The sequence below is a fragment of the Eurosta solidaginis genome, chromosome 5 (assembly GCF_040869045.1).
Source record: "Eurosta solidaginis isolate ZX-2024a chromosome 5, ASM4086904v1, whole genome shotgun sequence".
NCBI lineage: Eukaryota > Metazoa > Arthropoda > Insecta > Diptera > Tephritidae > Eurosta > Eurosta solidaginis.
The window spans coordinates 254,040,796-254,063,573 of NC_090323.1; the positions used below are offsets into that span (position 1 = coordinate 254,040,796).

The 22,778-nt window shown below is 35.7% G+C and overlaps 1 protein-coding gene across 1 annotated transcript in view; it reads right to left on the bottom strand.

Annotated features, from left to right (window-relative positions):
* The window catches only part of form3 (formin 3), a 192,732-nt gene that overhangs the window by 48,089 nt on the left and 121,865 nt on the right, over positions 1 to 22,778 (bottom strand). Inside the window, 3 exon segments of the mRNA XM_067789857.1 lie at positions 12,044 to 12,147; positions 12,149 to 12,204; positions 15,322 to 15,979. Coding sequence (XP_067645958.1) covers positions 12,044 to 12,147; positions 12,149 to 12,204; positions 15,322 to 15,504 — 343 coding nt within the window. The 5' untranslated portion in view covers positions 15,505 to 15,979.

A 22,778-nucleotide genomic window follows, 5' to 3' on the forward strand; every position in this document is an offset into this window, starting at 1 on the left:
ACCAAATACGAAAAAAGGGATGAAACATGGTAATTGGATTGGTTTATTGACGCAAAATATAACTTCAGAAAAAAACTTTGTAAAATGGGTGTGACGCCTTCCATATTAAGTAGAAGAAAATGAAAAAGTTCTGCAGGGCGAAATCAAAAGCCCTTGAAATGTTGGCAGGAATACTGTTCGTGGTATTACTTATATATATAAATTTTATGGTTTGGCCTGCGGTCTCTGAACTTTTCTGAGCCGATTTCTTCTTAAAATGCCAGATGTGCACTCATTAGCCTTCAATCACTTCAAAGTAGGAGGACCATTCTTTTTCTTACTTTTGTGTATGATATTATTAATGCTGTGATTGATTCACCACGTTTACTCGGGAGTATTTGTCTGCATATACCCCCTAGATCACTTCGAAATTGGGATATGTTTTATATTGATTGCGCCCGGACCCTCTATGCCTCTAACGCTCCCATTTTTAGAGCACTGAGGGAGTTCAATACTATCTCAAATTCTTTGGCCATTGACTTTTCTTTGCCAAAGACCACCTTCAAATCTTTGTTGAGTGTAATAATTTGTTGATGTGTTGGTAAGGTCTGTATTTTTAAGTACAAACTCAAGTAGTCTGTAAGAACATTAGACTATTTTTGAAATTAAATTAAATAAATAAATTAAATTAAATAAATAAATTATCGGTACCCGAAAGATGATGTTCTAGGCCACCCTGGTCCACATTTTGGTCGATATCTCGAAATCGCCTTCACATATACAACTAAGGCCACTACCTTATAAAACCTTCATTAATACCTTGAATTTGATACCCATATCGTACAAACACATTCTAGAGTCACCCCTGGTCCACCTTTATGGCGATATCCCGAAATGGCATCCACCTATAGAACTAAGGCCCACTCTCTTTTAAAATACTCTTTAATAACTTCCATTTGATACCCATGTCATACAAACACATTCCAGGGTTACCCTAGGTTTATTTTCCTACTTGGTGATTTTCCCTTATTTTGTCTCCAACGCTCTCAGCTGAGCATGTCATGTTCGGTTACACCCGAACTTAGCCTTCCTTACTTGTTGTATCTGCTTACTATACAAATAGGTTAGGTTAGGTTGAACTGGCCAGGCCATGCGGACCTCATATAGACTGAATGAGGCCGTAGTGTTACCAGAACTTTGTTTAACGACCAAACTGAAAAACTCTATCAAAAAACCAGGACCTATGTTGTAAAATAACTCCGTCCTCGATCCAAATATGCACCAATACAAATTAAAATGACAATGTATAAAATATTTAAATATTCAAATTAAACACAAAAAAATAAATAAATAACAATAAATAAATAACAATAAATAATACCTTACATGATTTTACACGCAATAAAATGCATCCCATAAATTAGCAAAAAATTAAAATTATGCTCGCGGCTATGTTTATACTCAATTAATTGGCTCCAATTATAATTTGCTACATTTAAAAAGAGATATAAAATTGATTTGCATGCTTAGATACTTCGCAAAATGTCTGCTTGGTATACAACCTAACCCCACCCACTTCAACTATTTACCAATTTTCTAATTGTTTAATAATATATTGTTTATGTTCACATATTTTCTTGTATAATAAAATATTAAGATATTTATTTTGATTGCATTAATTGACTGCCATGTAGCGGTAATATTTTACGAAATATGTTTGGTAAATAAATTAGAATACCATAATAATTGTTTTTGTGTATTGACAATAAAATTACAAGTAATCAAACTAAGAAAAAAATTGTTTTACTTTGCGATGGACGTAAGTCATCGGTTTGCTTTTGAATGGATTAAGTGTTGTTGCGACTATTGACAAGTTGAAGCTGTTGAAGTGTGAGCGATAAATGTAATCAAGAGTGACAGATAATTGCGATATACGCTTGAAAGCATTCTAAACAATAGTTAGAACTTGTATAATAAATAATTTTTAAATCGCATTTATATAAGGGTCGAGTTTAAGAAAACTATAAAAATAAGTAAGGAAGTCTAAGTTCGGGTGAAACCGAACATTACATACCCCGCTGTACACTTGAAATGCTGTTGTTGTTTGTTTTGTATGCTTAATAGTGTTACCAGGCTGCACAATAATATTGTGACTAATATTGGCATCACTAAGCTGATACTAAATAAATAATCACGCATCAATAAAAAAACATGAAGCAGCCACTCGTATATACATTAACACTTCAATCATCATTTACACACGTATATAAAAGGCAACGAAGAGATAACTCATACACAGATGTAGTCATCAGCCGAAGTTGTTACTCACACATATATGCAGCTCAATTACCAGGCAGGAGATACAGCAGTTCTAGAAGGCGAAACGTCTAGACTTAAGTAGAAATATGCGAATAAAGCAACGGAGAGTATAAAAGCAGCGCAAGCTCAGTAGTCAGTAATCAGTTTGATTTAAACACGCTATTAGTTGTGAAGTATAATTGAGAAGCACTACTCTCAAATTAGTCTAAATAAAGACCAGTTTGCAATACGGAATATTGGAGTTCGACAGTTCACCAATTCGAACGTTAGCAGAAGGTTTCAAATAGGCGGAATTTCCCTAAATTCGTTACAATAAATATACATATGGTTCTATTCTGAACTAATTTTTCTTCGAGTTATGGCTCCAGGAAACATAGAAAATTGCTTAGTCATAAAAGGGGCGTTGCCACGCCATTTTTTAAAATTCGAAGTTTTTTCCTAATTATTGTTATAAAGCCACTTGGGAAATGAACTACCATTGATATAAAGCTCTTTTTTGCCAAGATATAGCTTCTTTTATTCGTCCACGTCCCTTTTAAAAATCTGTTATATAAAAGTGGGCGTGGTCCTTAACCGATTTCGTTAATTTTTATTCAAAGCTTTCCTTATAGTCTCTGCCGAATTTTGTTACGATAAATTTAACGATTTTTGATTTATGATTAATAATATTTGTAAAAGTGATGTTATCAAAAGTGGGCGGTGCCACGCCAATTTTCATGAGTATACAGTCCTCTCTTTTTAATGATAGAAGCAACTTTGTTAGTCTAAGGTTGTAAGACCTACACATAATCTTCGACACTTTACAGCCCCGCGCTTGAACCCACGCCCGCTTGGTCGACCATGTGCACCTCTCGCCTTCGCTGAATCTCGCCCAGTCTAATTGGGACGTCTACGGAGTAAGCTTCAAGGGATGCGCCTTTTTTAGCTAGTTCATCCGCTTTTTCATTCCCATCTATTCCCATATGCCCTGGGACACAATATAGATGTATGCTTCTCCCTGTCCCGATTCTCTCCAGAGACTGCTTACACTCTAACTCGCATTTAGATGCTGTGCTATGCGAGATTATTGCCTTAATTGCTGCTTGACTGTCTATATAAAAGTTGAAACGGTTGCAGCTTAAGCTATTCTCTTCCCGGGTTTCTACTGTTTTGGTTACGGCTAATATTTCCGCTTGGAAAACGTTACAGTAATCCGGCAGCCTGTAGGATCTGCTTATTTCCGGATCAGCACAGTATACCGCAGACCCTACTCCTTCCACTACTTTGGAACCATCTGTGTACACATGTATCGCCTCGTCCGCCATTTGCACACCCTTGAAGCGCAGATAGTCTGTTCGTCCTGTGATTGATGACGCTATTCTACTATGGTCATATGGCCGGCGTTCAAGCTGCCCCGACACAGCGAGCCTGGTTGCAGTTGTTAATGCTTTGTTCTGAAAAGTTCATAAGTATTTGAACAAAAATTGGCGCTAAAGACCGCACAGTGACGAAATCGGTGTTTATCCAAATCATCATTTACTTTCAGCATGATAATGCAAATTTTACATAGGAAAGCTGACTGGCTGCACTATTGAGGCCTCGTGTGATGCTCCGGGATTCGATATAAGGGAAAAAGAGCAACTTTAGCATTTACAAAAAGGACGTTGGTATACGGTTGTTTTTGTTGTAGCGAGCGCTATCAATGTCCCTTTGTCAGATATAGATCGGGTACGTTCTGGTAACAAGCACCATTAAGGTACATGCCCGACCATCTCGATAACTATTCAATATGACTACATTGAACCTTCTAGGCCTTTTCGCCCCCCCCCCCCCCCCCCTCCCCCCTCCATGCGGAACTTGGGGTTGCCGGAGCCTCGGCTGCTAGAGAAACAGGACTCGCCACGCTGGTACACCGTAACTGCGATGAGTTTGCTATGAACTTTTTTTATTATTTCCAAAAATAAAAATGTGTGTTAATTTTTAATTTGCATTTTATTTTAGCTTAACTCAATTTTTTATTCAAACTTCATAGGTATTGTGCTAAATAGCCAAAATAACCTTCTTGAACAAAGCGGTCTAACTGCCTTCTTGGGCGACAAGGTTTCCGTTTGTTTTATGTATGTATTTATGTATGTTAGACTGGGTCGATTTATCAACCGATATCGCGCCATTGATTTTTGATAGGATTTGGGCACAGGAAAAAAAGTTTCACTACGCATACCCAAAAAAATAATTTTCAAGCCTGTGAAATTTAATTTTTTTGTGTTTTTTCGACTTTGATTTTTAAGGTTTTTTATGACCTACTAAAATATTTTTCATTTGATTGTAAAATTTAAAAAAACCGTTATCTACAACGTTTTCAGCGAACATTTTCGGGTCGGACAGTGTATACATATGAAAAATTTTTTAGTAGGTCATGAAAAAACCTTAAAAATCAAAGCCGAAAAAAAGTCAAAAAATAAAATTTCACAGGCTCGAAAATTATTTTTTGGGTAGGTATGCGTAGTGGAACTTTTTTTCCTGAGCCCAAATTCTATCGAAAAATCGATCGCGCGATATCGGTTAACTTTCGTCATAACAAATCGACCCACCCTAATGTACATATTAAAAGGAGAAAATTATAAATACGAGATTTTTTAATTGCAATCCATATTTGGCCACTAAAGTAATAATAAAACATATATATATTTGGATACCTATGTAGATATGCACTTGCCATTTATATGAATCTAGGAACAAACGTAAATGCACCAAATATGGCGAACAAAGACTTTCACGATTGTCTTTCAATTCTTTGTTCCATTTTTATGCATATTTTTTTTTTTTAATTTTTAAAAGTGTTTGTTATATATGTGTATTGCAACTGTGCAAAAAATAAACACGATAAAATTGTGCTCACAATGTATCTGAAATTATCTCATCTAATCTCTTCAAAAGTATTTCAAACACATTATAAAGGCTTTATTGCATTAATTTCATTTCATTTCTGGTTTCTAATTTTCACAAAAAATTTGCTAATCTTACTACTGCCAGTCATATTTTGCCTTTTTGTTCAAATTCTTTTTTTGAGCTTCCCCTGTCGGGTTCTACGAATTAAGATATCCTTAAATAGGAGTTCGTCACGCAAGTGCTTAGTTAGTTCAAACCATGCAAATCGGCTGTAACTTCAAGGCAAAGTTTGTTTTCTTTGAGTTAGGTAATCTCCTCACACCATTCCTCTCTTCATAAAATACGAGTATGAAAATTTAGTAGGGACAAAGTCGAAGCCGAAAAGAATGCATGGACACCCCACTTTCATAATTTTGAATTCAGTGCCTCGAAGCCTTATTGCTCACAATCGCCTATTGCTGCACGGCTTAAATCCTTTTGAATGCGAAAAGAGTGCAGTACTGTTCACAATATCTGAACTCAATAGAACATCAGCTTGACCAGCATATCATAGAGCCAATGCTCCAAGCTTCAAGGGAGCAAAGGACTGAAACCGGAACTGTAACCGCAACAGTATGTGACCCGAACCCAAAACGGAACTGGAGCCGAAAGCGCAACAGTAATATAACCCGTTAGAAACGGTAAGCAAAACTGAAACTGGTACTGCAGCGGAAAATCGGGCCGGTGCCAAAACTGAAGCGGGACTGAAACCGGAACCGCAACCGCAGCAGTACTTGGCCGGAACCCGAACAGGAACTGGAACCGGAAGCGAAATAGTAATGAACCCGTAAGAAACGGTAGCCAAAACTGAAACTGGAACTGCAGCGGGAAACCGGAGCCGGTACCAGAACCGGAAGCGAAACAGTAATACAAATCTTCAGGCACCGGAACCAGAACTGGAGCCGAAAATCCAACAGCAATAATACCTGACAGAAACCGGAACCATAGCAGGAACTGGGACCTAAGCCGGAGTGAGACACTTATAACACCCGCCAGAAACCGGGACCGAAATCGGAATCGGAACTGGTATCGGAAACGGAACCGAAGTCAAAGCAAGACTGAAACGGCGATCGTCGTCGGAACCAAAGCTGGAATCAAAACCAGAATCCGTATGGAAGCAGTAACACAAATATTAGCAAAAACCCCATCCCCAGCTCTTGTGGCCTAAGGCAAGATTGGAATCGAAACCAGACCGAAGCAGCAGAACAGAAGCTGCACCAAAAACCAACCGAATAAGGCCCCGTTAAGATGAGTGTTGACCACACCTCCAGCGGAAGCTCACTTGGAAAACAACGGGGTCCGCTGTGTTAACACAAAAGTTAACCGAGATGTAAGCTGTAGCTTGTTAGAGAACCGTTGCATGGTATCGTTGTAGTTTCGAATAAGAGCGATTTCTTCCTTGGATAAGCCCTTCGGAGATAATAGTGAACCGAGACCAAAGTATTTTCGCTTAGTTCTGACAAAAGATGTACAAAGAAGTATGAAGTGTTTCGATGATTCCATCTGTTGTTGTTGTTGTTGTAGTGATAAGGTTGCTCTCCGAAGGCTTTGGGAGTGTTATCGATGTGATGGTCCTTTGCCCGATACAGATCCGGTACGCTCCGGTACCACAGCAGCATTAAGGTGCTAGCCCGACCATCTCGGGAACGATTTATGTGGCCACAATAAACCTTCAGGCAATTCCCTCCCTCCCCACCCCCAAGTTCCATGAGGAGCTTGAGGTCGCCACAGCCTCGTCTGTTAGTGAAACAGGATTCGCCGCGGATAGGTGAGATTGACAATTAGGTTTGGAGAAGCTATATATTGCGCTGGCGATCTGAAGGGTTGCGCTACACAGCGCCTTGAATCTGGTATTTTAGTCGCCTCTTACGACAGGTATACCTACCTCGGGTATATTCTGATCCCCTAACCCGCTGGGGGATGATTCCACCTCGTCATCCTCAATGCAGCTGCAGCAAGTGGAAGTTACCAGCGTTTTGAGACGTATCACATGAACCCCCGTTCGACACTGACTCGTCAAAATCCCAATCACCTTTGCTAGACGGATCTTTCAGTGGAACGCTTGCTATACACTTCCAGCCAAAATGATGTCGCTACCCTGTAAGATGTAGTGGCCGCCCAACGCTTGCCTAGTTAACTCGAAGCGCATTTATAGAGGAGCAGACCATCGGCCAAGGGTTCAGTTGTACCCATGCGCGCTAGGAGTTCCACTTCACAGTTGCCAGGTATATTGCCTGGTTTTGGACCCAGTTGTTATTAATATTAAAATAATTCTACGCAACCGCAAGCGAGGTAAGGCATTGCTACACCACCCTTGGTGGGACCACAGTTGAGCTTAGGGCTTTCTGGGTTCGATTTTGAGGATTTTCACTGTATATTTTCAATATTAGTTACTTGAGATTTTATATTTGCTAAAACATATACCCTAAATACGAATCATAGACAAAAACTGTGATCAAAGGCCAATTCAACCTTCAAAGAACATAAATTTAATTGACCGCGTTTCAACAAATTCAACAAAGGCAACTCTCTGTCATTCATGGATGCTCTGTGGCAAATGTTAATATTTGGGTTTTAAAAAGATTTTTAAGTATTTTCATGCACTCAACCATTGAATTTTCGCCAATTCGCAAGTAGTAAATACATATATACAAACATACGTGTCTACATAATGAGGATGGTTTTATCACCAGCCATCACGGCATACCCAGCACGTTAGCTTCCAAGTTCAATTGCCGAAAAAAAAAATTGGCATGCCATCTGCGTGCTTCTTATTTGCACGTGCTATGATTTATTTGCAAAAGATATTTGGTAACACAAAAAACACACAAAAATATGCAAATAAATTTGTAGTACAAACTGTTTATGCATTTCTATTGTTTTGCACATAATACAAATATACAAAGTCATAAGATTACGTGCTCTGCTTGCACGCATGCGCGGGCGATTTTAGCCGCTGTCCACAGTCATGGCGACAAATCTTTGTTGTCGTTGTCGTTTTCATTGTCAGCTTGGTCAAGGCCGCCACTGATATTGGTGACTTATTAAGAGACCATCATCCGTTCACTGCTGCGTTGTGTTCAAAAAAAAAAAAACTAGCTTTTTATGGTTAAATTTGATTTTTTTAAGGTGAGCCGAGGCGGCTTTTTGCTTGACACGCTTGCGGTTAAGTTGACACCAACGCTGAGAAATTTTGGAAAAAAAAGATATTTTATTCTTTTATATTACAGTACTTTGCTGTTTATGGTTCTGGCATGGACATGCAACAATAAAAGTCATTTGTCATTTTAATCGAGTGGAGTTATGAATAACAGAAAAAAAAAAATGCATCTTTGTTAAAAAACGAGGTGTTGTCATGTTCATTAGAAGTAAATGAAAACCTGAAAAGGTTTGCTGAATGGAGCCTGGGGCTCAAACTTGCATATTTATGTTTTAAATGTACCGTGTGAAGAGCAGTAAAAAATGTTCGTATGTTTGCTTAAAATCAACTTTGCGCTATTGTTTCGCTTCAAAAGTTCAAGACGCATGCCATTGCGTGGTAAAACAAAAACTGTTTACACGAGACACATCTTTGGGCTATAAACACATGCATCTTCTTTATATATGTCATGGTGTATGCTGCCCTTGAACTCAGTAATTGTTGAAGGTCAGCAGTCAATTTATAGGTAGTTGATTTTAAGTAAAGGCTATAATAAAGCTCATAGCTATAGTATGAAACTTTTTTTTTTAAATAAAATGAGATTTTTTTAAGCAAAATTAAATTTTTTTCAACCCAAGTGAAACATTTTTCAAATCAAATTAAATTTTTTGCAAAACAAATGAAACCATTTTAAAGTCAAATGAAACTTTTTTCAGGCCAGATGAAACTTTTTTGAAATCAAATAAAACTTCTTTTAGGTCAAATTAAACATTTTTCCAAATCAAATAAACTAAAGTGATTCTTTTTTCAAATCAAATTAATTTGCTTCAAGTCAATCAAAATCAAATGAAACCTTTTCACGTCAGATGAGACTTTTATCAAATCAAATGAAACAAAGTGATTTTTCTTATCAAATTAAATTAAACTTGATTCAAGTCAAATGAAACATTTTTCAAATCAAATGAAACAAGGTGAAATTTTTTCAAATCAAATTAAACTTGTTTCAAATCAAATGAAATTTTTTCAAATCAATTGAAACATTTTCAAATCAAATGAAACCATTTTAAAGTCAAATGAAACTTTTTTCAGGTCAGAGGAAACTTTTTTCAAATCAAATAAAACTTCTTTTAGGTCGAATTAAACTTTCAAACAAATAAACCAAAGTGAAATTTTTTTCAAATCAAATTAAACTTGTTTCAAGTAAAACTGAACTTCTTTCAAATCAAATAAAATTTTTTCAAGTCAAATGAAACTTTTTCATGTCAGATGAGACTTTTTTCAAGTCAAATTAAACTTTTATCAAAACAAATGAAAGAAAGTGAAATTTTTTCAAATCAAATTTAACTTGTTTCAAGTAAAATAAAACTTTTTTCAAATCAAATGAAAATTTTTCAAATCAAATGAAATTTTTTAAATCAAATGAAATTTTTTCAGGTCAGATGAGACTTTTTTCAAGTCAAATGAAACTTGTTTCAAGTAAAATTAAACTTTTTCAAATCAAATGAAACATTTTTCAAATCAAATGAAATTTTTTTCAAATCAAATGAAACGGTTTTAAAGTCAAATGAAACTTTTTTCAGGTCAGCTGAAACTTTTTTCAAATCAAATAAAATTTCTTTTAGGTCAAATTAACATTTTTCCCAAATCAAATAAAACAAAGAGAAATTTTTTTTCAAATTAAATTAAACTTGATTCAAGTCAAATGAAACTTTTTTCAAATCAAGTGAAACAAGGTGACATTTTTTCAAATCAAATTAAACTTGTTTTAAGTAAATTTATACTTTTTTGAACTCAAATGAAATTTTTTCAAATCAAATGAAATTTTTTAAATCAAATGACATTTTTTCAAATTAAATGAAATTTTTTAAATCAAATGAAACATCTTTGAAATCAAATGAGACTTTTTTCAAATCAAATGAATCCGTCTTAAAGTCAGAAGAGACTTTTTCAGGTAAGATGAAACTTTTTTCAAATCAAATTAAACTTGTTTCAAGTAAAATTAAACTTTTTTCAAATCAAATGCAATTTTTTTCAAATGAAATGAAACCGTTTTAAAGTCAAATGAAACTTTTTTCAGGTCAAAATAAAATTTTTTTCAAATCAAATAAAACAAAGTGAAATTTTTTTCAAATCAAATTAAACTTGCTTCAAGTCAATCAAAATCAAAAGAACCTTTTTTTAAATAAAATTAAACTTTTTCTGGTCAGATGAGACTTTTTCAAGTCAAATTAAACTAATATCAAATCAAATGAAACAAAGTGAAATTTTTTTCAAATTAAATTAAACTTGATTCAAGTCAAAAGAAAATTTTTTCAAATTAAGTGAAACCTATTTCGAATCAAATGAAACTTTTTCCAAATCAAAAGTAACATTTTTTTATCAAATAAAACTTTTGTCAAATCACGTGAAACCTTTTTCAAGTCAAATGAAACTTTTTCTGCTCAGATGAAAATTTTTTGCAAATCAAATGAAAGTTTTTTTAAATCGATTGAGACTTTTTCAAATCAAATCATTTTACTGACGAACTATTTCAATAAATACATATCTTAAAATAAAAGCCCGGACTTTTGTTCTTCAAGAAAGTTCATATTTGTGTGGAAGTTTGATCTTGGTGTAATATTTATTTTGGGGCTTTGATGGTTAAGTGGAAGGAGGAAATGCTTTACGCACTGGCCGGGATGTTTAGGAATCACTTCAAGAATAAGACTATATTTCTGTTTTGAAGGGCCGCAAACTAAAATCTTAATGCCACTGTCGTACCTGAGAGAGCATTCAGCATTACTTCGCATGTGAGTTCTATGGCTACCCTCATGCTTAAAGAATTGGCAACCATCTTCTCTTTCTATGAGGAGTTTGCGCTTCACATATCTGCTGGCAGTACACCATCTGTCATTTTTGCAGGTCATGCGATAGATTGCACTAGCCAGAGCTTGGTAGCCCAGTATCTCTTCTACCTTCCTTCGCTGTAGGTCAAAGTCCGCTATATAGGCAGTTCGTAATTAAAGTTGTTGCATTCCGCGGAGACCGGTAGTAACCAAGTCCAATTAGGTATTAATCATTGATCCATTTTGATGGCCCACTATCCTGCAGTACTGTTGCTTTATTAATCTTGCCAGCGCCGGATCGATTATTCGCCAGGTGATATGACAAGAACCCGCCCCTGCGAGAAGATTTATCGGTATTGTTTCCGTAACAACCAGCATAGCCTCAGCCAAAATGATCCATCTCAGTTGGACCGAGCTGAAGGTTTTATACTGAGTTCAAACTTCGTCACAGTCACACTAATACTCTTGCTTGGTGGCACACCGTTTCGGTTTTCTTTACTTAAATCTTTACATGAAATCTTTAATGAGGTGCCCTTCAAAACATGCTTTCGCTGAGAGCCTCCCCCATCCCCTTTTGTTATCGTAAGGCGTTGCTTCCGAAAGCTCACCGTCAATTTTGCTTCAGTGATTAGCATGCACAGTGGCGGAAAAATTACGAACATTTTGGGTCTATTTTGCCTTTCGGAATGAAAAATATGTAGTCACGCTATCTTTCATTTGGAGGAGAATATTCTTATTTCGAGACATTTGTTGTACATATGTATGTATGCAACAAAAGCTCTGTAAAGCTATTTACAGCTAGCCTCATCGGAATTAACTACCAATGCTATTCACATATTTATACTTATTTGTACCAATTAAAACTTAAACTTACCGATAAATTCATTGCGTACTCTAATTCGATCTTGTAGATTTGATGCTGATATAATTACGCAATTGATGAATGCCAACAAGGCCACTTGGTATTCAACATTGGACGTTTTTTTCCAATTCGTTTACCACGATTTTGAATCGATAACGTTCACTTTTGAGATTCTATATAGAAAAGAGAAAATTTTTATGAAAAAGGTATTAGATTTAAATGGAATGCAGAAATATGTTAAGGAAATTTAATATTTTATTAGGAAGCAACAAATACAAATCAAGTTCAATTAACAGCTATTATTCAGTGAAACATTTCTTCTTCAAAATGGTTTAGAGTCTAGTTGATGCTATTGCCACTCGGTAAAAAAGGGTGAATATAGAGTACTCGTGAAGTTCGATGTGTAAATATCACACAGTGAACAGGGGTTAAGGTAACTTTACCATTAACAAATAATTTCGGGAAATGTGAGAAGTGCTTCGTCAGCTTTCTGGCGCGAAACTGTCTCATTAGGAGACGGTCCTAGGTTTAAAGGTGGCTTCGCACAGTGCTATCAACTTATTCTTTTAACATTGTGATATCCTACAAAATGGCAATTGCAGGTCCTTTGAACCTATTACACATTCTTGGCTGGTTCAGTCGTAGGAGGTTCTGAAATAGTCTCTGCCTTTGAGTAACTAATTTAAATTCATATAGCTCAGACTTAGGCGCTGAGAGTACAAATGTAGCTACCAACTGTACAACTCTGCATCCGATTAGCACCAGTTCAGAGGTAGTCATAAAACCTGCGAAATTGGTGCCTTGCGTGACTGTCTCCCATTTTTGCTGCAGGAAGCCGATAACGACAAGTTATTGCTTTATTATTGCTTTATTATCGATTTGTAATAAGCTTGTTTTCGCTTCTTCTTGTTTCTTATCGGCTTGCAATAGAAGGTTACAAATTTTTCATCGATTTTATATTGAAGTGTTATCGGTGCCTGTTTCATGATAAACCGGTGAGTCACCGAGAACAAATCTATAGCAAGCCGTAAGCAAATTGCTAACACTCCGCTACCATAGCGTTAACTTTAGGATAACAAGTCGCGGCAGTTATGCCTGTCGTAAGAGACCACTAAAATACCTAAATAATTCAGCGCAATTTATAGCTTTTCCAACCCAATTGTCAGCCTCAACTACCTGTGGCGAATTCCGTTTCTTTAGCAGCCGAGGCTCTGGCGACCCCAAGTTCCTCATGGAAGTAGGTGGTGGGGGGCGTATTGGCCTAGAAAATTTAATGTGGTCATACTAAATTGTTCCCAAGATGGTCGGGCTTGTACCTTGATACATGTTACCGGAAAGGATATTTATATCGGGCAAAGGGCCATGAACATCGATAACACTCCTGAAAAACTTCGGGGAGTGTCTTTATCGCTACAGCAACCACTTTTTTCATAACAAATCGTTAAATTCTGATAACATGCCCATTAAAAATCGATAACATTTCGATATTATATCGATCTCCTTCAGATAAAAAATCGATAACTTTTTTAAAAAATCGACAACTTTCGATAACATGCCGATAACAAAACGATAATTTTTTGAAAAAAAAAAAAAAATTGTTAGAGCCGATTTCACCAACTCGACTTAGGCTAAAACTTAGTTGCAACTTAAGTTTGCCCAGACTTGAGGCCAAGTTTTTTTTCGGTTTCACCAACTTAGCTACTAAACCCATTTGACATAAAAAACCCTAACAGTTGTTTTATACATAGTAGTATTTTTGGCTACGTTTTAATTACACGCCATTCAGCGAATTCACCGAATAGCGGGGTTGCTATATTTGTATAATGAAATAAGTATCATTTAATTCGAAATTCGTACTACAGCAACACTGTTGAAAGTCGAGAATAATGCGGCAGTTACTCACGAACGTACGTACCAAAAACGTGTCAGCTGACACGACCTATCTTATGAGTGTGCAATGTAAACGAAAACTCACCGACGTGCAACGCCCGTACGTACGTAGCCCGGAACGTAGAAATCAAAACAATTTTGATTTTTTCCGTAAGAACGTGTCAGCTGATCGCTCTCTCACTAGACAGAGTTGCCTTGTAAACTTGTGTGCGCTAATTTTTGACCGTTTGCAGTTTTATGCAAAAACACCTTATTAAAGTTTGAAAAATTGTGAAAATAATTCGAAATAATTTCGTAAAAGTGCAGATTATAAATATGTAATCTATTTATATTTATATAATATTAATTCCAGCCTTTTGCAACATCAAAAATTAAATTGGAAAATGTTGATGTTTCCATAAGCATGCATGCAAAATGGTCAATGGCAACAGTGCTTATCTGTAAACAATACACACACAAATATGTTATGTACATGTACAAATACGCACACATTGATTCCTACGGGCTTGAGGGTTCGGTCAAACGTGTTTCGTACGACAAACGTCCGTACGTACGGCACACGTCGGTGGGTAATTGCTGCTTAAGCCAGCTGACATGACAGTTAGGCTAATTTGTGACTCAGTTAAGCATTGGTGGTGAAACAGAAAAATTAAAAAATATGACGGAACTAAGTTAAGTCGAGTTGGTGAAATCAGCCCTTAGTCTTTTAATGACTTCTCGATAAATAATTGACAACTTGTCAATAATAAATCGATAGCTTTTCGATAAAAATCGATAACCTTTGTTATCAATTGCAAGTTTGTAACACTTCGATAACAGATCGATAACTCGCCGATAAATAATGGATAACATGCCCATATCCGGCAGAAGCCAAATGAAAAACTTATCGGCCTCGGTTCTGATTTCTAATCCCTCCATTCCCAATCCTTTCGTGTGTGCTTTCCTTATTCTTTTGCAGCTTGCTTGCCTACCACGCAGAAGGTCCTGCGTTCAGGTCTGGGGCAAAGAAAAATAAAAAATTAAGAAACACGTTTTTTCAATTAGATTGCAATTATTATATTATTCTGAATACGCAAACGCAAATAAGCGACGCATCCCTATTACTACTACCATATGTAAATTTAGTATAAATACGAGTATTGTAAATATATGCGCCCAACTTATCCTCTTTTCCTCCTAAAATTGTATTTATTTCCTATATGAGCTTCAAATGGGGGTTTTATCGTAATTAAAATGTAAACAATAACAGCTGATTAATTCTACCTTTTATGGTAAATAAGTGACAGTTTTATATATGGCAACATTAAATAAATATACGCTATAAATATATAGTTGTGTTGTAATTACTATTCAACATACTTTTGTTATGATTACATTTACACAGTTAGTTACACACTTACCTTGTAAAATTCTAATGTTTCAATAGCTCGTGCATAGCCATCGGCATTGTAAGCGCATAAAGCAGACAATAATTCGAAAACTTGCTTTTTAACGACAGCATTGCTCGTGTCCAATGCAGTGCCCAATTTTGAAATATATTCACGATTCTCAACAATGTAATCCAGTCCGATGCGTGAGTCCATTTTGATTTAAAGACGTACCGTAACTAAACTGCTTTTACTTCATTGACTGCTAAGTGATTGTCTCTTCGAAGTTGTAGAAAATACTTTGACAAGTATGTAGATATGTATATATATATATATATGTAGATATAGAATTTACGGTCAATTTTGGTTATTGGCTTTCTGCTTTCCTGAGGTTTGATGTTGTTTAATGTTTTGTGCTTAAAACACCTAACGGTACCTGAGTAATTTCATTCAAATGTCTTTAGCGCGGCATTAGTGCAATGCAAATGCAACTCAAATTTTCTTTGTTTCTTTTCTTTTATAGAATGCTTCTGCAAATGTTTCGCGTGTCAGTGACTTCATATAATTTGTATGCACTTCTAGTTTTTATTCACATATTCACGTTTCTAAGTTTATTTGTAGACGCATTTGTCGTGTGCATTCATTTCATTGTAATTGGGTGAGCTGCGGCGTGTAGACACTCTAACAGCAACTGAAAAAAAGAAGAAAGAGAAAATTGATTTAAAATTAATTTATGCCAGAAATTCGGTTCATTAAACCAATATTAATTTGATCGTCTAGTCTAACATGTTTGTATGTATGTGTGGAGTACACTTAAGGATTCATATTATATGAAGTTTATTGTACCAACTTATCAGTGTTAAGTGGAGTTCACTCCAATGCTCTTTAATTAATTAATTTATTGAATTTCATTTTCAATATTTTCACTGTTGTGATTTTAAATGTCATGAGGTACTGATTCCGTTGCTCATATTACAATATAAAAGTGTGAAAGGTTAACCAAATGCAATAAATTAATTTAGATTTACTGGAACATCTTTTTTCAGGATGAAGGGGATTAGAGGCTTTCGAATAAGCATTTAAATTAAGTAGTGAAAGAAAATATGATTTAAAAATTTCAGAACAGAAATGACAGTAAACGGGAGTGGAGACTTCTTGCCTCATCTGTGTGATAAATAACTTATGTGATCTGAAACAAGAAACTGGCGATATATGCACAAGCTAAAAACTTTAAACTTTTGCGCCCACCGTGGTGTGATGGTAGCGTGCTCCGCCTACCACACCGTATGCCCTGGGTTCACACCCCGGGAAAAGCAACATCAAAATTTTAGAAATAAGGTTTTTCAATTAGAAGAAAATTTTTCTAAGCGGGGTCGCCTCTCGGCAGTGTTTGGCAGGCGCTCCGAGTGTATTTCTGCCATGAAAAGTTCTCAGCTAAAACTCATCTGCCTTGCAGATGCCGTTCGGAGTTGGCATAAAACATGTAGGTCCCGTTCGGCCAATTTGTAGGAAAAATCAAGAGGAGCACGACGCAAATTGAAAGAGAAGCTCGACCTTAGATCTCTTCGCAGGTTATAGCGCGTTATATTTATTTTTAAAAACTTTAAAAAATCTAAAAATTCGGTCGTACTAAATCGTATTTATTGGACGAATTGTTTGCAATTTGGTAAAGGGGTACATCTTTGCCTAGCTTAATATTTGACAAATTTTTCCTTCCGGGAAGCACCCCACATGCCGACCTATTCGAAGAAATGCTACGGTTTGGTTTTCTTGGCATTTGGTACAGGGGTTCCTCTTTGACAAGCCTATTGTTTGGGACTTTTTCTCGGGCAAGTGGACTGGGAGTCAATCTATTTGAAAAATTATGGTGTGATTTCCTTAAAATTTGGTATGGGGTATAATCCTTGACAAACTTATTATTTGAAAAACTGTTGTGATAAATAACATTCAGGAGAAAGAGATGGTGGAGCAGAAGGTAATAAGCGGGAGGGTGAGGGAAAGTCAGGAAAGTGAAAATATGAAATGAAGATAAGGAGTGCGGGGAAACATATGAAAGAAAGGAAGCCAGAGAATGGACTGAGATAAAGAAAACAAGTAAGGAAGGCTAAGTTCGGGTGTAACCGAGCATTACATACTCAGCTGCCAAATTACAGCTTGTAAAACTTTTAAATTACCTTCTTTTAAAAGTGGACGGTGCCACGCCCATTGTCAAAACTTTTACTAAGTTACTATTCTGCATCATAAGGTCAACCCACCTACCAAGTTTCATCGCTTCATCCGTCTTTGGTAATGAATTATGACACTTTTTGGGTTTTCCGAAATTTTCGATATCGAAAAAGTGGGCGTGGTTATAGTCTGATTTCGTTCATTTTAAATAGCGATCTGAGATGAGTGCCCAGGAACTTACATACCAAATTTCATTAAGATACCTCAAAATTTACTCAAGTTATCGTGTTTACGGACAGACAGACGGACGGACGGACGGGCGGATGGACAGACATGCTAAATCAATTTCCTTTTTCGCCCAGATCATTTTGATATATATAAGTCTATATCTATCTCGATTAGTTTATGCCGTTACGAGGTACCGTTATGCGAACAAAATTAGTATACTCTGTGAGCTCTGCTTAGCTGAGTAAAAAAGGTGGGACTTGAGGAAAGAGAGTAGAAGACGAAGAAGAAAACTTGGAAAAGCGAAAGAGTAATATACGGAGAGGACAGGACGAAAGCGTTGTAGACAGTGAAAGTATACTTTTTTTATGGTAATAAACTATTCGTATTTATATTATTACTATTTATTGTGCCAGTTTGAAAAAACATTAAAATTAATCTCTCAGCGGAATAGAGTGTACAATATTCTTGGTTAGTTCTTCTTTAGCCAATATAAACAAACTGGATAGTTTTCCCACATGAGAACATGCTACATATAGATGTCCGTGGGAAAAGCATGGTGTTTCCAAATCTAAGCCACATATAGACAACGTTTGGCCTTGTGACTTATTGATCGTAATTGCGAATGCTAATCTAATTGGAAATTGAATGCGTTTGAATTCAATTGGCACATCTGTAGGAATCATAGCAATTCTTGGCAGTAATAAGTAAAAAGAACTTGAGCAAACGAAAATTCACTTATAAGCAGGATAAAGTGGGCGCCAAAATTAAAGCCTAGATGAGAATACGGCCCTTAAGCTAACATCAACAGCTTCCATTGACTACCCATATTGTACAAACACATCCCAGGATTACCCAGATCCACGTTTGGATCTGAAGACCCTAGACACCTAGCGAAAAAAAGGTAGACGTTGGCCGATTTTCAGACCTACCCAATATGTTCACAAAATTTCATGAGAATCGGTTTACACAAGAATTTTTTATATTAGATATAAAAAACATTGCGAATTTTAAAATTGTACTTGTGTTAGTTTCATATAGTTATTTAGACGTTTATAAAAACAAAGATATTGAAGTCGGTCGGTAAGGTGAAGCAGTTATTCAATGTTTGGTATACAGATTTCATCTATGAGGAATAGCAGTGGAAGAGGCAGAGGGAGTGGGATAGGAAGAGGCAGTACTTATGGAACTGGGACTGTGCTAGGAAGCGCTAGTGGGGTTAGGAGTGGAAGTGGGAATGATAATGGGAGTAGAAATAGGAATGGGAGTGAAAGAAGGATTGTAACTTGGATTAGGAGTGAAAGTGGGAGTAATAGTTGAAGTGGTAGTGGGAATGAGAATGGAAGTTGGGTTTGGATTAAGAGTGGGTGTGGAACTGGTAGTGGAAGTGGGAATGGAAATAAAACAAAAATGGAAGATAAAGTAAAAAAGAGCGGTTAGATAGTAAAGAGGAGAATCAAAGCCCACTATTCAAATGCAGGAAAAACAATTTACGGGCAGAAGAAGAAAGTCTGTCAGGTACTCTAGTATTATATTGTAACGAATATTACCATCTCTAAGCTGTTCCTAAAAATTCACAACAACAAAAACATTAAAGCAAGCTATATAAACACATTAATCATCATTTACCCCCATACATACAAGGCAACGAAGAGATAACTCACACACAGATTACACACAGTCATCAGTTGAAGTGGTACTCACATATACACGCGCATATTGCTATGCGAGAGGCTATAAACTACAGATACACACGCGACGCGTATAGCTGGTAACCAAGTACAAAATTCTAGCAGAAGAAAGGGCTAACAATTTGGGCACAGAGTATAAAAGCAGCGAATGTTAAGTAATCAGTATTCAGATTGATTTAAGCACGCTATTGGTTGCGAAGTATACGTGTTATTGTGAAGTACTTTCAAAGTAGTCTAATAAATACCATTTTGCATTATTGAATATTGGTATTATTTATTCAACAATTTAGCGATACGAACGTTAGTAGAAGGGTGTAAAATAAGCGGAGTTTCCCTAAATTCGTTACAATATGTAAGTTTATTAAGTATTAAAAAAATATATTTCACTTAAAATTTCTAGGTTTTTAAGCTCAATCCATTAAGTTCGGCAATAAAAAAAAAACTGAGTGCACACAAGTATTAAGATGAATTAATGGAACAACTTGGTAATTCTAAATCGTGACTTGATAAGTTCATACGCACTTATAAATTATAGATTAAGTAATGAATAAATTAAGACTTGTTCTAGCGATATTTTCATTTAAAAGCTCGAGCACATTATCTGCTAGGTTTGATGTGGCGCCTAAGTTCTTTTGATTTTAAATTCAGCCGCTGGTTTTGATACACATTAGTAGCAGAATTTAGATTATATGTAAATATTAATAAATATTATAAATGTAGTTCATACAAAATAAAAAATAAAAAATTAATATAAGCTTAAAAACTCATTTTATTATTCAGCTCGGCTGAGGTGCTTAGAGTGATCGAACAAGTAAATAACAAATACTCAATATTAAAAAAAGGAACAATTTATTTCTAGTAAGTTAAACATAACAAAATCAATTAAAACAAGTAAGGAAGGCTAAGTTCGGGTGTAACCGAACATTACATACTCAGCTGAGAGCTTTGGAGACAAAATAAGGGAAAATCACCATGTAGAAAATGAACCTAGGTTAACCCTGGAATGTGTTTGTATGACAAGGGTATGAAATGGAAGGTATTAAAGATTATTTTAGAAGGAAGTAGGCCATAGTTTTATAGGTGGACGCCTTTTCGAGATATCGCCATAAAGGTTGACCAGAGGTGACTCCAGATTGTGTTTCTACGATATGGGTTATCAAATTAAAGGTGTTAATGAATATTTTAAAAGGGAGTGATTCTTAGTTCTATAGGTGGACGCCTTTTCGAGATATCGCGATAAAGGTGGACCAAAGGTGACTCTATAATGTGTTTGTACGATATGGGTATCAAGTTAAAGGTATTAATGAAGGTTTTATAAGGTAGTGGCCCTTAGTTGTATATTTGAAGGCGATTTCGAGATATCGACCAAAATGTGGACCAAGGTGACCTAGAACATCATCTTTCGGGTACCGATAATTTATTTATATATGTAATACCACGAACAGTATTCCTGCCAAGATTTCAAGGGCTTTTGATTTCGCCCTACAGAACTTTTTCATTTTCTTCTACTTAATATGTTAGGTGGCACATCCATTTTTCAAAGTCTTTTTCTAAGGTTATATTTTGCGTCAAAAAACCAATCCAATCACCATGTTTCATCCCTTTTTTCGGTATAGAATTATGGCAATTTTTCATTTTTCAAAATTTTCGATATCGAAAAAGTGGGAGTGGTCATAGTCGTATTTCGGCCATTTTTAATACCAAGATAAAGTGAGTTCAGATAAGTACGTGAACTAAGTTTAGTAAAGATATATCGACATTTGCTCAAGCTATCGTGTTAACGGTCAAGAGAAAGGATAGACGGTCAACTGTGTATATAAACTGGGCGCGGCTTCAACCGATTTCGCCCTTTTTCACAGAAAACTGTTACCGGCATAGAAGCTATGCCCTTACCAAATTTCACAAGGATTGATAAATTTTTGTTCGACTTATGACATTAAAAGTATTTTAGACAAATTAAATGAAAAAGGGCGGAGCCACGCCCATTTTGAAATTTTCTTTTATTTTTGTATTTTGTTGCACCATATCATTACTGAAATTGAATGTTGACATAATTTACTTATATACTGTAAAAATATTAAATTTTTTGTTAAAATTTTACTTAAGAAATTTGTTTTTAACAGGTGGGCGTGTTCGCCACCCGATTTTGCTAATTTTTATTTAGCACACATATAGTAATAGGGGTAACGTTTCTGCCAAATTTCATAATGATACCTTGACCGACTGCCAAATTACAGCTTGCAAAACTTTTGAATTACCTTATTTTAAAGGTGGGCGGCGCCACGCCCTTTGTCCAAAAGTTTACTAATTTTCTATTCTGCGTGATAAGGTCGACCCAACTATCAATTTTCATCGCCTTATCCATCTTTGGTAATGAATTATCGCACTTTTTCGGTTTTTCGAAATTTTCGATATGGAATAGTGGGCGTGGTTATAGTCCGATTTCGTTAATTTTAAATAATGATCTGCGATTAGTGCCCAGGAACTTACATTCCAAATTTCATTAAGATATCTCAAAATTTACTCAAGTTATCGTGTTTACGAACGGACGGACAGACGGACGGACGGACGGACATCGCTAAATGAATTTCTTTTTTCGCCCAGATCATTTTGATATATATAAGTCTATATCTATCTCGATTAGTTAATGCCGTTACGGATTACCGTTATGCGAACAAAATTAATATACTCTGTGAGAGAGCTCAGCTGAGTATAAAAAGGAAACAAAAAATATTATTTTTGTCCAAACAATTTTATATGTTTCGGGAGCCATATCTCGTAGAAAAATTAACGGATCGTAATAACATTGCGCACACACACACAAGCATTACAAAACATTTCTAGAGCCTCAAAAAAATAAATCCCTCGTAACAAAATTCGAAATAGTAATTTTTCTGAAATGAACTGTACAATTCACACTCACGCTCTGTATATAATATTCGTTCCACACAAACTTATACACCTTTACTTGTTTTTTGTTTATTTTAATTAGCTGAAAAAACTAATTTTGCTCCATCAAAATAACAAATTAAAATCTATTGTTTGATATTTTAGTGAAATGAAATCAACACCGCTTTGAAACAATATTTTGCTATACTTTTTCAAAATAAAATTTCCTTGCAATTGTTTGTTTATATGTGGGCTAATCCCAGATAATATCCATTACGAACCGGTGGTATCTCGTTTTTAATTTATATTGTTACGAATATTAGCAAAACTAAGAAGTGCTGCCATCTCTAAGCCGATGCTAAGCAGTGACATGAATTCACATCCACAGATCAATCATTATGTATCTACATAAACGAAACAATAATTGCGTCTACACATATGTACCATGTACGTATACGAGCAGCGGAGAATCAATGCACAAACGCATGCATATATCTGAGATACTCCTGAAAGTATGCA